General features: G+C 41.6%; 1 protein-coding gene across 15 annotated transcripts in view; it reads right to left on the bottom strand.

Annotated features, from left to right (window-relative positions):
* Positions 1 to 14,038, bottom strand: part of ELMO1 (engulfment and cell motility 1) — a 557,053-nt gene that overhangs the window by 339,191 nt on the left and 203,824 nt on the right. For 14 of the 15 annotated variants that reach the window (XR_008617342.1, XM_055084916.1, XM_024131642.3 and 11 more), the window contains 6 exons: positions 13,715 to 13,866; positions 10,813 to 10,891; positions 8,373 to 8,417; positions 7,045 to 7,095; positions 4,012 to 4,134; positions 2,453 to 2,584 (listed from right to left, as the gene is read on the bottom strand). Coding sequence is in view for 14 of the 15 variants with exons in the window: in XM_055084916.1 (XP_054940891.1) it covers positions 2,453 to 2,584; positions 4,012 to 4,134; positions 7,045 to 7,095; positions 8,373 to 8,417; positions 10,813 to 10,891; positions 13,715 to 13,866 (582 nt within the window). In the remaining variant the exon portion in view is untranslated. The remainder of the gene's footprint in view (positions 1 to 2,452; positions 2,585 to 4,011; positions 4,135 to 7,044; positions 7,096 to 8,372; positions 8,418 to 10,812; positions 10,892 to 13,714; positions 13,867 to 14,038) is intronic. The other variant, XM_055084918.1, reaches the window with a different exon arrangement.

The raw sequence follows: 14,038 nt of genomic DNA, 5'->3' as shown, positions 1-14,038 counted from the left end.
AGATGGCCAAGAAGCACATGAAAAGATGCTCAACATCACTAATTATTAGAGAAATGCCAATCAAAACTACAATGAGGTATCATCTCACACCAGTTAGAATGGGCATCATCAGAATATATACAAACAACAAATGCTGGAGAGGGTGTGGAGAAAAGGGAACCCTCTTGCACTGTTGGTGGGAATGTAAATTGATTCAGCCACTATGGAGAGCAGTTTGGAGGTTCCTTAGCAAACTAAAAATAGAATTACCATATGATCAGCTACTGGGCATATACCCAAAGAAAACCATAATTCAAAAAAACACATGCACCCCAATATTCATTGCAGCACTGTTTACAATAGCCAGGTCATGGAAGGAACCTAAATGCCCATCGACAGACGAATGGATAAAGAAGATGCTGTACATATATACAATGGAATATTACTCAGCCATAAAAAGGAACGAAATTGAGTCATTTGTTGAGACGTGGATGGATCTAGATACTGTCATATGGAGTGAAGTAAGTCAGAAAGACAAAAACAAATATCGTATATTAACACATGTATGTGGGACCTAGAAAAATGGTACAGATGAACCGGTTTGCAGGGCAGAAGTTGAGACACAGATGGAGAGAACAAACATATGGACACCAAGGGGCGGGGTGCACTCTGATGCTTTTGCAAAAATGTTCCTATAAATGAGTTTCATCTTCAAGGAATTCATGGAAAAGACTGACAAGTACAGGTTTCTGGTTACTGACTAGACTGTTGAACTGAATGAACAAGCATTTTCAGAACTCTAATGGAAAACTGATGAATTCATAAAGTGCTAACAAAAGATGAAGATAAAAAAAATAAATCACATGGGACTGAGTGAACTGATGAGAATGATTATAATTTTTGTGACTTTCTGTTTGCTGTATACACTGATGTGTGTAAAATTGGTGACTAATAAGAAACTGCAGTATAAACAAACACACAAACAAAAACAACTAATACTAAACTTTCTTTGGGTTATTTGTATGGAAATATGTTAATATAAATGTTTCAGACATTACATGAAATTTCTAAAACTCTTATATGTTCTGGTATAATGTTATAAGTCAATTCTAGTTATTACTTTAAAATGTATATCTCAGAAATAACTAAATTTCCTTGTCAATTGCATTATTATGAACTTTCAACAAATCTTTAACCATGGTCATTTTTAAGTCTTTTGTCATTTACAGACAGTTCGGGGTGCACTCTGATGCTTTTGCAAAAATGTTCCTATAAATGAGTTTCATCTTCAAGGAATTCATGGAAAAGACTGACAAGTACAGGTTTCTGGTTACTGACTAGACTGTTGAACTGAATGAACAAGCATTTTCAGAACTCTAATGGAAAACTGATGAATTCATAAAGTGCTAACAAAAGATGAAGATAAAAAAAATAAATCACATGGGACTGAGTGAACTGATGAGAATGATTATAATTTTTGTGACTTTCTGTTTGAATTAAAAAAAAAAACCCCAGAAGGACTCAGAGGCAAAAAATATACAAATCAATTTTCACTGCAAAGTAAAGGAGCTGTTACAGTGGAGGATTACTGGACTGAATGTCAATATTATGACATAGTATGAGTGTGTTTCGTGTTTGGTAATTGCAGTCATTGTTGCTTTTGTTGTGGTCATCCATTTACAATGCTTGGCGTCAGTTTATCTCTTGTAAAAATAAAATACAATGTGTGTGTGTGAAAAAATAAAAATAAAAAAATAATGCCTGGTGATTTCTAATCACTGAAGCCAGAAATCTCATTTATGATGCTTATGAAGGAGGTAAAAAAGAAACCCAAATTTACACCTGCAGAATTTGAGATTAATTAGCCAAAGGTCATACAGAAACGTGATGGTGATAAAAGCAAGAATAGACCAGAAGTAGAAATAAAAACAACAGTTTATATTCAGGACAAGGTGTGTTCTGATTTGCAAACTGAATAAAAAGAAAATCTAGGAGATATCAGCATCCGTAGCAAGACAAAACTTTTAGGAAAATATAAATTGCATAAAGCAGATCGTGATTAAATTTCAGGAGACTCAATTTGATTTTGATACGAAATCGATGTATGTGAATAATCCAATCACTAGCCCAATAATAAGATCCATCCCACAGTTGCCACCACCCATTTAATTCAAATAGAACCTTAAACCTCTAGAAGTCTAGATGCTTTCCGGGCTAACTACTCTTGGTTGCACTTAATCAGAACTGAATAAACAAACTCAGTATTAGTCACACTTGTGCAAGTTATTCCATTTCACTGCAGCCAGAAGAGATTTTCATGTGATCTTGTTTAAACCAGCTAAACATCTGGAAAATGTGGAAACTATTCTGTAAGGCACAAGAGGACCACACGCTTGGAGGAGACATCAGTTATGTGGCTGAGGTCAGGCCCCGGGATGCTGGAAGGAGAGCTTACTGGAGATGGCTTACTTACAATGAAGCCAAGTTTTTTATAATCCCGGGTGTACATGGACTTGCGCTTCTCCATGCTGCCGCTGCTGTTATTTGGTTCAGACTCTGCATCAAAAGCAATTCTTCGAAGTTCAAATATGATGTCCCGCTGAGCCTGAAGGGGTTAGGGAGAAAAAATGGGAGGGGGAGAGAGAGCTGCCTTCACTGTGTGACATTACATCTACTCCCTCGTTCCCCAGGGTCTAAATGAATCACTGCAAACAGGCAAAAGAAAAAACAGATAAAAGGCAACCAATGTCCTAAGTTACAGCTCTGTATACTTCTTTTCCTCCTTCCACTCTCCCTGCTGGTCAGCCCTGGCTTTATTCCACAATTACCCTCACAGCCAAGCCACTTGGAGCACTGATATGAATTACCTCGTGAAGTTCTAAATGAGAGCCCCAAATATGATGGAAGGCTTGTGATTGGAAAAAAAAAAAAAATTAGAGGACCTGGGAGTCCTGTACTGTCAGAAATAAAGCAAGAGGCACGTAAGGTTTATGAACAATATGTAAGTGACAAGTGATCCCTAACTCCACTGAGAAGTGACTTCATAGAAACAAACCTTAAAAATGGTTAAAATGGTAAATTTTCTGTGAGGCATATTTAACCACAATAAGAAAAAATATATCTTTTAGATAAAAGGAGGCAGTTTCCAAGCAGGGAGGGCTGTTTCACCTTAAGACACATTGCCTTTCGTACTAGAAGTAGTAAGACAGTCGCATCTCTCTGGGACGATCGCACTTGGTCTTGCTAAAAGCGTGGGGCATGTTAGACAGCTGCTTGAAGCCTCTCCATCATTCCTAATCTCATGGCCTCACGCCATGAATGAAGTGCTGCGGTGGTTACACACTTTGCATGTGCATCCACATCTGCTAGAGATCAGACCCTCACGTGCCAATAATGAGTGTTTTCCTTTCCAAAGCTGCAGCGCTATTTAAGTTGAAAATGTGCTACAGCAGGACTCCCAGCTGTTTCCTCTCACTCCGTCCTCACACAGTAAAGTTCCCCCAAAGCGTTTTGGATCGAGACTTAACTTTTCATGCACAACAACCAGAGACCTAGAGAGAATTATAGCAAAGAGACAACTGACAAAGATGTAAGCCCAGAAATCAGATGTAACCTGGGACCTCCACCCGTGGCACTGATCACTGGAGAATGGAAATTACTCCTTCAGCCTGCAGAATCAATCTCACACAGAGCTACCAAGTGGCTATGTGTTCTGGGAACTTGACTCCAAAGCTATCGCCGTTGAAGGTAGTGGGGCCGAGGGCCAACGTCTGCAGCCATGTGACGTCAAGCTTTCTTATCCAATAAAGAAAGAATATGCATGTGTTTGATGCATAATGAAATAATTCAGTTATTTTATTCTCTGATCCTAGATTCACCTAAATTTTAAATCCATTCCCCTAAGTCCTGAGATGATAATAAAATAATATTATCATCATCTAAAACCTCCTGGTTTCCAAGTAGCCCAAGAATAGACTTTTAATGACACTCTTTGCCTCATGTACTTTTTACCATTGTCTAACGAGCACTCACCTGGTCCTGGGGATCCATCTTGGTCATCATCCTGTCTTCCAAAAGGTTAAAGGTTAGCACCTGCAGCACGTACAGCTGGTGTGCCATTTCATTGTTGATGGCCCGCTGAGCTCGGATCACATGCTAGAGAGATGGTTCACAAGTGAAATTTTTTTAAACAAAGGAAGAAAGAAAAAGCAAATAACCTAAGTTACCCCCCGTCATGATGCCAAGCAGAACCTCAGAAGTCCTTATTTGGAAGCATGGGGGATGTAAGTGGGTGGAGCCACCCTTCAGGAGAAAGATGAGCACACAGGTGACCCTGGAGCATTCCTTTACATCTCAGGGCCCAGTAAGGTTCCTGATCTTTAGGCCAGAAGTGGAGAAAAGACCTACTGTGTGCAGTGAAGAGTGGAGGTGGGGAAGGAAGTGGAAATTCGGTGGTGATTACATCCATATAAATCAAGAGAAGGTGTGCCTGAAATGAGAGCACCTTGAGAAAAACTGTGGATTTCTACAACAGAAGCATTCCTCGCCTGCAGTAGAGAATTAAATGGTGCATATGTATTGTAAGCAATTTTGCCATCATCTTAACCCTGCAACTGTCTCTGGCAAGTGATTCCACTTGTCAGCGGGAAAAGTTTTAGAAGCATCACACAAAAGCAAAGTACCTATCAGGTTCGTAGTTAATTCACCGTGGAAACTGTACAGTAACTACTGTTACCACGATGCAGTGAGTGAATTTATGTATATTACTTTTTACTCACCTGTTAACAATGATTTTTTTTTTCAAATGACCCTTCCCCTTTGAAACAGAACCGAAATGGAGCAAATATAAAAGGAGTGGCAGGAGACAGATATGGGGGCCTTCGCCCACACCAGGGTTGGGCTTGAAACGGGAGGCAGCATTTGGGTCTAATATACATCCGATTTGTCAGAGACCACCGCTGTGCCTTAAAACTGCCAACCAACCAGTCAAAGTGGTGAAACACCCGTTCACATGAGTTATTTTGAATGTGCCAGACCCAACCACATCTTGCTTTCTCAAAGAACTTTCTCTGGGTGCCCCCCAACCTGACATGCACCTGGACTCCTCAGCCAGCTCTGAGCACCATGTCAAAATAAGCAATTGAAGAAGGAGGCGTGGGGTGAAGAATGAGGAATAGAAGGAAGTGGCTGAACCAAAATTATGGAGGTTGGGGGCTGGGAAGCCAGGCAATGGGATGTGGGGAGAATCAAACCTCATATCTTCCAATCTTCCCAATAGAATGTTAATGCATAGTATATGTTGAGTATCCAAAGTGTATGGGTACTAGATCATATGGGTATCTATTTTGTTAGCAACTCAAAAGTATCTGCACTCCAAGTTATTGCCAGAGAATACCAACCTTGAACTTCCAGCCATCAAAATCTCATATAAAAAGTCCCATTGAAACAAACTGATCTTTGAGACATGATGCCTACAGTCATTCCACCCAACCCATCTCTGGGTATTCTAACTCCAACTGCCTTACCAAGGCAATACCAACAACAGGCTAAGACCTTAATTCCAAGTTTCTACTCCTTCATCTCCCCACTCTCCCCCCACTGCACAAACACCTTCACTGCACTATGCTTTAAAATCACTGCTTCAGGGGGCTTCCCTGGTGGCGTAGTGGTCAAGAATCTGCCTGCCAATGCAGGGGACACGGGTTCGAGCCCTCGTCTGGGAAGATCCCACGTGCCGCGGAGCAACTAAGCCCGTGCACCACAACTACTGAGCCTGCACTCTAGAGCCCGCGAGTCACAACTACTGAGCCCACGTGCTGCAACTACTGAAGCCCACACGCCTAGAGCCTGTGCTCCACAACAAGAGAAGCCACCGCAATGAGAAGCCCACGCACCACAACAAAGACCCAATGCAGCCAAAAATAAATAAATAAATAAATAAATAAATAAAATCACTGCTTCCACCTTTATTGAGAGCCAGTATAAAACATAACCGTATTATGAATCCTTCTGTGATTTCTAAAAAGCCATTCTTGGACCAAGAATCTATTAGAATGTTCTAACAATACCCATTTCAGATTCCAGTTCCAGGGGGCAAAATATGTCATCCCCCGAAGAACTGGGGTACCTGTTTTATCAAACAGTGAAAATTACACTCATATGGTTTCTCTTTATCCTTAACAGCCAGGAAGTTTAACATGAAACTTGATGACAAATTGTAGTCATTATTATTGGCTTTGGCTTCTAGAATATTTATTTTCTTTGCCCTCATAAGGTTTTTAATTTTTAAAGGCTTCATTGTATTGCAGTGTGTGTGTGTGTGTGTGTGTGTGTGTGTGTGTGTAACTGTAAGCTTGCAGAACTTCTTGTCAGAATTACACGAGCACTTTTTTTTTTTTTTGGTAAGCAGAAGAATCAATCACACATGCTTCTTTCAGCCTTTGGTTAAAAGTCAAGTAGCAGATAAGGCCTCAGGAAATCTTGCTATATGATTTATTTCTAAACATTCACAACATAACATGTAGAGCTTCTTTTCCACTGAGGTTTCAGGTCTTTTTCGCATCACAGTTAATGAGTGGGTTTCACATCTGTCTTTCCTGCCTTTCTCTAGGAAAAGGGCCCAGGAAAATGATGGTCGAAATTTCAGGACTTCTCTCAGAGTCTGATATGTTTCCAGCTAGTTTCCTCACTAAAAACAGTATAAGCTCATACTGGTGGAATTTTTAAAGTCAGGGAGCCCCTGATTTCCTTAAACACAAAGCTAAAGCTTCAGTGAGTATAATAAACCTGCCCCACCGAGAGAGATTTCCAACCGTTCCTGACAGAATGCGTTTCTCTCTAGAGCAGTTCCAGAGATGCTCTCCCTCCAATCATGAGGCCATTCCTGTGGGAAAGCTCTGTTTATTCCATTTCCAAAAGCACACTTTTTCCTCCTTTCTAGTTACTACTGCTTCACCACAGAAGCAAGTCACAGAACAAATCACAAAACCAAGCCAAAAGAGGAGATGAATAAATACACCAGACCATTCCTTCCCAACAAGGTGGTCACAGCACATAGGTACTCACTGTTAAGATGATGGAACGCAGTTGCTTCTGAGCCAAAAGATTCGCCATCTCCTGTGGAAGAAAAACACACGGACAGAAAAGCTTTGGTTAGAAAGATACATTTCCACATAGCCCCAGATGACTTTATCCTGGGGTGTGCTTCAAAACTGGATATCAGCAGTATTTCTTACCAAAGAAAGGACTCAAGTGGACAGCAGTATTCGAATTACTTTTTTTTTTTTGTGGTATGCGGGCCTCCCTCTGTTGTGGCCTCTCCCGCTGCGGAGCACAGGCTCCAGACGCACAGGCTCAGCGGCCATGGCTCACGGGCCCAGCCGCTCCGCAGCATGTGGGATCCTCCCAGACCGGGGCGCGAACCCGGTTCCCCTGCATCGGCAGGCGGACGCGCAACCACTGCGCCACCAGGGAAGCCCTCGAATTACTTTTTGAATGTTGTTTAGATAACAAAGCAGTAGCCAACAGTAAAGGAAGGAAATCTGGCACCTGCAAATTTCTTTTTTTTTTTCTTTGTTTTCTTGGGAATTTCCTCCTTCCAGGAAAAGGTGAGTGCTGAATAAAAATCGAACACTCCAAATGAAAGCAATGGCTCCCCACTGGAATGGCTCATCAGCTTTTATTAGACTGTATATGTACAGAGTTTTTACTACAAGGCAACATAACGCCTGCACAGAGGAGATTCCAATATGAGAGAGCCATCACTTTAAACGTCTAAGACTTCTAAAAGCCATTTCATCTTAATCTGTGCAAAACCGAAAAATGAGTAGTACATACCCCAGGGCTTAATAGTCTAGGCAAATGAACTGAGTGAAGTTTTAGCAAAGGACAAACATCTGGGCAGATGCAAAGTCCTAGGGGCCGCACTCAGCATTCCTGGGCCTCAATTCTGCAGGCTGTGCTTTGTGCTTTGGCCTGCCTGACTGGCATAGAGGATTTGCAGGTGCTTTTATTAAATGAAATGATTCACAGATGCCCTTTCTGAATATTGTCAAACAGATACTAAGGGGAAATGAAATAGTTGAACACAATCTTGGTACAAACATCCCAAAGGAAAAATACTGCTCATATTCAGGAAGTCACTTGAATATTGTTTTCTGGTGTGTGGGGGGGGTATTTTTAGTGTCACTTCTCTTAATGAGTAGAGAAGAAACTAAGCTATGATTTAAAAACACAACCATGAATTCGATCAAGGTCAAAATAAACTTGGAGATAGCAAGGAGAACTCAGAACACAGGGAGGAAGTACGAGGGGGCACACAGGCAGGGCTGGACGGGGGAAGAATGGGAGTGCAAGGCCCACTTTGTGCTGACAAAGGGAACGTGGGGACTTACAGTCAGAGGACAATCAAGGATGTCAACACTGCTCTCTACACCAACCTAACGGCCATCGCCACCACAGAAAGGAAAGCCAGCAGGAGAGAAGAAGGAATGGAAATTCAGAGCACTCTGTTAGACATTACAGCTTAATTTTAACGCCCCTGCTGACCCGCTGCATTGAAGAGAAAAGCACACAAATACGCTAAGGTGATCTCAAAGGGCTAGATGGCATCAAAGTCAAAATCCAATACTATACTACTATATATAAAATAGATAACTAATAAGGACCTACTGTAAACTCTGGAAACTCTACTCAATACTCTGTAATGACCTATACGGGAAAGGAATCTAAAAAAATCTAAAATCTAAAAAATCTAAAAAAAGAGGAGTGGATACAGGTATACGTATAACTGATTCACTCTGCTGTGTAGCAGAAAGTAACACAACATTGTAAATCACTGATTCACCTTAAATTCAACATAGTTTATAAAGTCCAAGTTAATTTTCTATCGACAAGTATCTTCATTTTTCTTTCGAAGACTAAATTAGTCATATAATACTTTGGATTTTCTGCTGGTTGATATACACCCTATCTTTCTTAGTTGAATTGTTTTCTTAAATGGTTTAATGTTATTAGACGACCCTTTGTGATTTATTATTAATATAGCAATATACAGCCAAACTGTACCATGTTGGTCTCATGGAGCCTAATTTTTCAAAAATAAAAAAAGATTTGATTAGCAGAATCCAAACCTAATGTTAATGGTATTCCTAATATAATGGTATCCCATTCTGTTTTCACTGTTATCATTGTCCTGGAGTCAGTATAGATTGGCATCTAATTCCCTATTTTTCCATGGTCATTCAATTCCAATTCAACAGATTAACAGTAGTTTCAGTGTAACAGAAAGATGCAAGGTGTATGCATCTTACTCGTGTCTGGATGCAGAGATCCAAGTGAAATCGTAGCACTTGGGGTGAGCGTGAGCTTTCATTTCCTCTAATCCAGCCAGAGGAAAAAAGACAGTCTCAAGAGGTCTGATCAGCGTTCTGGCCTGGCTCTTGACCCCACTCTACAAGCAGCCATCAGGGGCCTGGCCAGTAGAAGGATCAAGCTTCTCAATGCTCATGTCAGGCTTATGTATGTGCTGCCCATGTCAAGCTTGTGAACATGCCCAGGCAATCTGCTGGGATGATGGGAATTATCATGAGCCCAGTATTTAGATATAAATATAAAAGGAGCGGCCCTACCCATGATCCCACTTAAGATCTGCAAAGCCACCCTGAAAAATACAGCCTGGAGCATAGGCGTGGGGAGGACAGGCACCTCCTGGCTCCAGCCAACACCAAACCAAAAGCCCAGGAAACTATAAAGCCACTCTACTTATTGTGCAAACATAGCCCCTAGGAATGAGCAAACAATCCTAAATGGAAAACAAACCAGAAACCTTCACATTTAGCCACTGAGATTTAAAATCCTTGGCAATGAAAAAATAAAGTAAAAAAATAAAATTCTTGACACAGTGTTCAGTAGCATGCTAGCTCTCTAAATTCTTCTAAAACAATTTATTGGTAACTGTCATCAAGCTCCCCAGTACACTTTCTAAAGGTTGAAAAATCTCATATTTCCATCCAGTTTGTAAAGGAAGTAAACTGTGACCAAGGTAACAAGTATGTTATGTTGATGGAAAAAAAAAAACAGGAATGGATTCTGAGGTGTGAACCAAATTCTAAGACATGCAAAAACCCACTTCTTCTACAACCGCTTTATAATAGTCCTTTCCCTAGTTGAAGAAGAACCAATATCAAAGGGTCGATTTCACGTAGGTCCATTTCAGGGGTTCCCTCCTCTTGTTTGCACAGAGGAGGGGAAATGAATTGCTCAGTCCTCCTGGCCACATCCACACACAGAAGCAGAAATATCACCAAGCAAAGAGCTCCTCTCACAGATGAACAGTTATCTCAACCTGTGCAGCAATTTTCACCTTCCCTGTCCTGCCTTCTCACCTTCCCATCTCACACCTCCCTGGGGAAAGCATGACAACTCTCAGGGTCTATGTTTTCTCATCAGGCAAATGGGGACAATCCCTCCCTGGACCCAGTGAGTATCCAATGAAATGACAGAAGATCACAGGGGCTTCTAACTCTGCATCCACCACAGAGGCAGAGTTTCATCTTTATTTCACCTCTTTGTTCTGGGCTTCTATGTTGGGTTTCATGTGATGAAAGGGCTCTACCGCTGGAACAGTCCTAACTTTCCTCATCAGACAGGGGCTTGCCCATCTCCACCTAGTTCCCACTGGATCTGTGAATGATCCCAGGCTGTCCAGGCAAACCACTGAGCAGCAAGGAGCCCCACAGGAGTTCCTGGGATGGGAAGGGGAAGGCTCTCTCTGCACCAAAAGTTGCCAGCACAACTGGGCACAGTCTTTAAGACAAAACAAGTACAACTTACCTGCCTCTTCTCATCAGGAGCCTTCAGGAAAAGTGCATTAATCACTGCAATGGTATAGGTTTGGATTTCTTGATCTGTCCTGTAAAGACACACGGTAATACAGAAAGTCAGAAGAGGTTACCCCTGAGTCAGACCATGATAAAGCTCATGATTATCTCCCCCCAAAATTGTGAGAGAGAAAGCCAGGACCTAGAAAATGCATTCAGCACTGAAAAAATATTTCGACCATCACGAGGCTGGAAACACAGTGAGGGGACAATTACTATTGCTAGCCAGACAAAACACGCTCAGTGGAGATCACCCAGACATACAGGTGGCCAGCTGGCTCTCTACGCTTCTCCTCTATTAGAGTCAAAAACATGGACCAGGGGATATGTGTGTGTGTGTGTGTGTGTGTGTGTGTGTGTGTGTGTGTGTATGTGATTTTCTGTCTGATGCATGAAGTATACCTGGGAATAGTGTGTGTGTGTGTGTGTGTGTGTGTGTGTGTATGTGATTTTCTGTCTGATGCATGAAGTATACCTGGGAATAGTCCTGAGTATCCCTACATTCCTGGGCTTATGATAAAGGAAACTGTTTTGTTGCCATGGCAATAATATTACATATTCTAAAAATCTATTTCTCAAATACAAACTTTTTTAAAAATTTAACATCTTTATTGGAGTATAATTGCTTTACAACGTTGTGCTAGTTTCTGCTGTACAACAAAATGAATCAGCTATATGTACAATATATCCCCATATCCCCTCCCTCTTGTGTCTCCCTCCCACCATCCCTATCCCACCCCTAGGTAGTCACAAAGCACAGAGGTGATCTCCCTGTGCTATGCAGCCACTTCCCACTAGCTATCTACCAAATAGAAACTTTTAAATAACAAAAGAATAGGTTTTTATGTTCTGATGCATGAAGTATACCTGGGAATAGTCCTGAGTATCCCTACATTCCTGGGCTTATGATAAAGGAAACTGTTTTGTTGCCATGGCAATAATATTACATATTCTAAAAATCTATTTCTCAAATACAAACTTTTTTAAAAATTTAACATCTTTATTGGAGTATAATTGCTTTACAACGTTGTGCTAGTTTCTGCTGTACAACAAAATGAATCAGCTATATGTACAATATATCCCCATATCCCCTCCCTCTTGTGTCTCCCTCCCACCATCCCTATCCCACCCCTAGGTAGTCACAAAGCACGGAGGTGATCTCCCTGTGCTATGCAGCCACTTCCCAGTAGCTATCTACCAAATAGAAACTTTTAAATAACAAAAGAATAGGTTTTTATGTTTACAAATTTGCTTTTCACAGGAGTGAAATTGGAAATTTCAAATGAAGCCAAGATCTAATGTTAGCTGCATGGTAAATAGTAAATAAGAAGGACCCAAGGCTAAGGACCAGAGGCCTATAGGCTATATTTAGAGATAATTTAGGAAGAGGCAGAGCTTAGAACACAGCCTTTGGCAGGATGAAATTCTAAGCCCAGTGCCCCACAGGCTGGCTGTGTGGCCTTGGACAGGTTCACGGGGTGTCCCTACACAGTTTCCTCATCTGTAACACTGGGTAAAAACACTCTTATTTCAAGGAGCTGCCTTTAGGATAAAATGAGGTAATGCATATAAAATCTTTAGTACAGCACTTGGCAAATGAGAAACTCTCCACTTGGCAAAGCGCTCCATAAATGCACAGTGATGCCCTCGAGATTCAGAGAAAAGATACAGACTTTTAAGTTGATACAGTTCACATTCAGGGACATGTGAAACTGGTATTATTTCCAGAGAGATTTCACACAAAATCATCATTTTAGAGCATGTGTTAATTTTCCCTGAGGCCACAATCCATAGACTGTGCGACTTAATATTTTACATTCTAGTCACCATCCCCCCTCCATGTGAAGGAAACCTCTAATGCACTTTGGTAGTTTATATTATAAACACAGTCAACATTTTTGGTATATTGAGAACTACTGAATACTCCCTCGCATCCCCATCCTACATCCCCAACCCAAACAGGCCAATCAGGTTTATTCTTGAAAATTTGCCAACGTGACCTGAGAGACCAGGGGCAGCAGTTACTAGGAGCCAAGTCACATGACTGCCAGCCAGTACGCTAGAGAAAAGGCCTGTTGTGAGGACTCCAAGGAGGCCATAGTTTCTGTCCTTCCCAAGGCTTAGCTACTTAAGTCATTCCTCGGTTCTATAAAGTGCGCCAGTATCCTTTCAATAAACTCCCTGTCCTAGCTCAGGATGCTTCTTGCCACCTGCAATCCAAATACTTTAATTGATAAAGTGGCATCGTACAAGGGATTCCTTCTCAGGCTTGTATCATCAGAGGCAACCTTACTAGTTACCTAAGCATAGAGAGAAGGAGAGATCCCCAAAGACCGAAGGCTGCTAGGGCAGCTGTCTCACAGCTCAAGCCTCTTAAAAAATCGTATATTATAGAATACACCAATCAGAGGTCATTGTAATCACCTGGAGCCTAAGAAAGAAGCCTGGTTTTAAAAATTCCTAATTAAGTATGAAAATTCTCATTATATCACAGAAAGCACTATTTTATAAGATTAAGGATAAAGACTGTTGAGAACTTAAGAGAACAAATTGTCCTATTGTGTCTTATTAAAACTCTACCGATATCTACCAACATTGATCAGAACTGAGTGCCTACCAAGGCACTGGGGGCAGACCAGTCACAAGAGCCGGCAAGGGGGGCACCCAGGGGCAAGTAACTGTGCCATGTCAGTGTGATGGGGGACAAGCATGGGACATGGTTTGATTATATACCAAATCAAGATTCTTTTTCTGTATATTAGTCAAACCAATATGAAACCTTTCCCAGGGGGTTATGGTGGCTGTCCACCTGAAGCATTTTCCCTCCCCACTGTGGTGAAGTCAATCTTGCTTACCCTTGAAGATGGGGAATGAGTTGGCCAATAGTGATCTCCTGTGCCACCTTCTGGTAGAGGTCATGGCTGTTGAGCACCATGGACTCCAGAATGGCCAAGGACCGCTGCAGGATGGAGACGTCTATGGCTGACTTGTTGACAAAACTTGCTATCTGAAAACCCAAGCGGGACACAACTCATGGTAAGCAAAGAAGTAGAGAAGGGAGCAAATCAAGTAAATCAGGAGCTCATTTAAGAAACACCACGGGCTTCCCTGGTGGCGCAGTGGTTGAGAGTCCGCCTGCCGATGCAGGGGACACGGGTTCGTGCCCCGGTCCGGGAAGA

This window comes from Physeter macrocephalus, chromosome 5 (assembly GCF_002837175.3).
Source record: "Physeter macrocephalus isolate SW-GA chromosome 5, ASM283717v5, whole genome shotgun sequence".
NCBI classification, from domain to species: domain Eukaryota; kingdom Metazoa; phylum Chordata; class Mammalia; order Artiodactyla; family Physeteridae; genus Physeter; species Physeter macrocephalus.
Note: the sequence above shows the minus strand (reverse complement) of the source record. Positions and strands in the feature narration are given on the sequence as shown.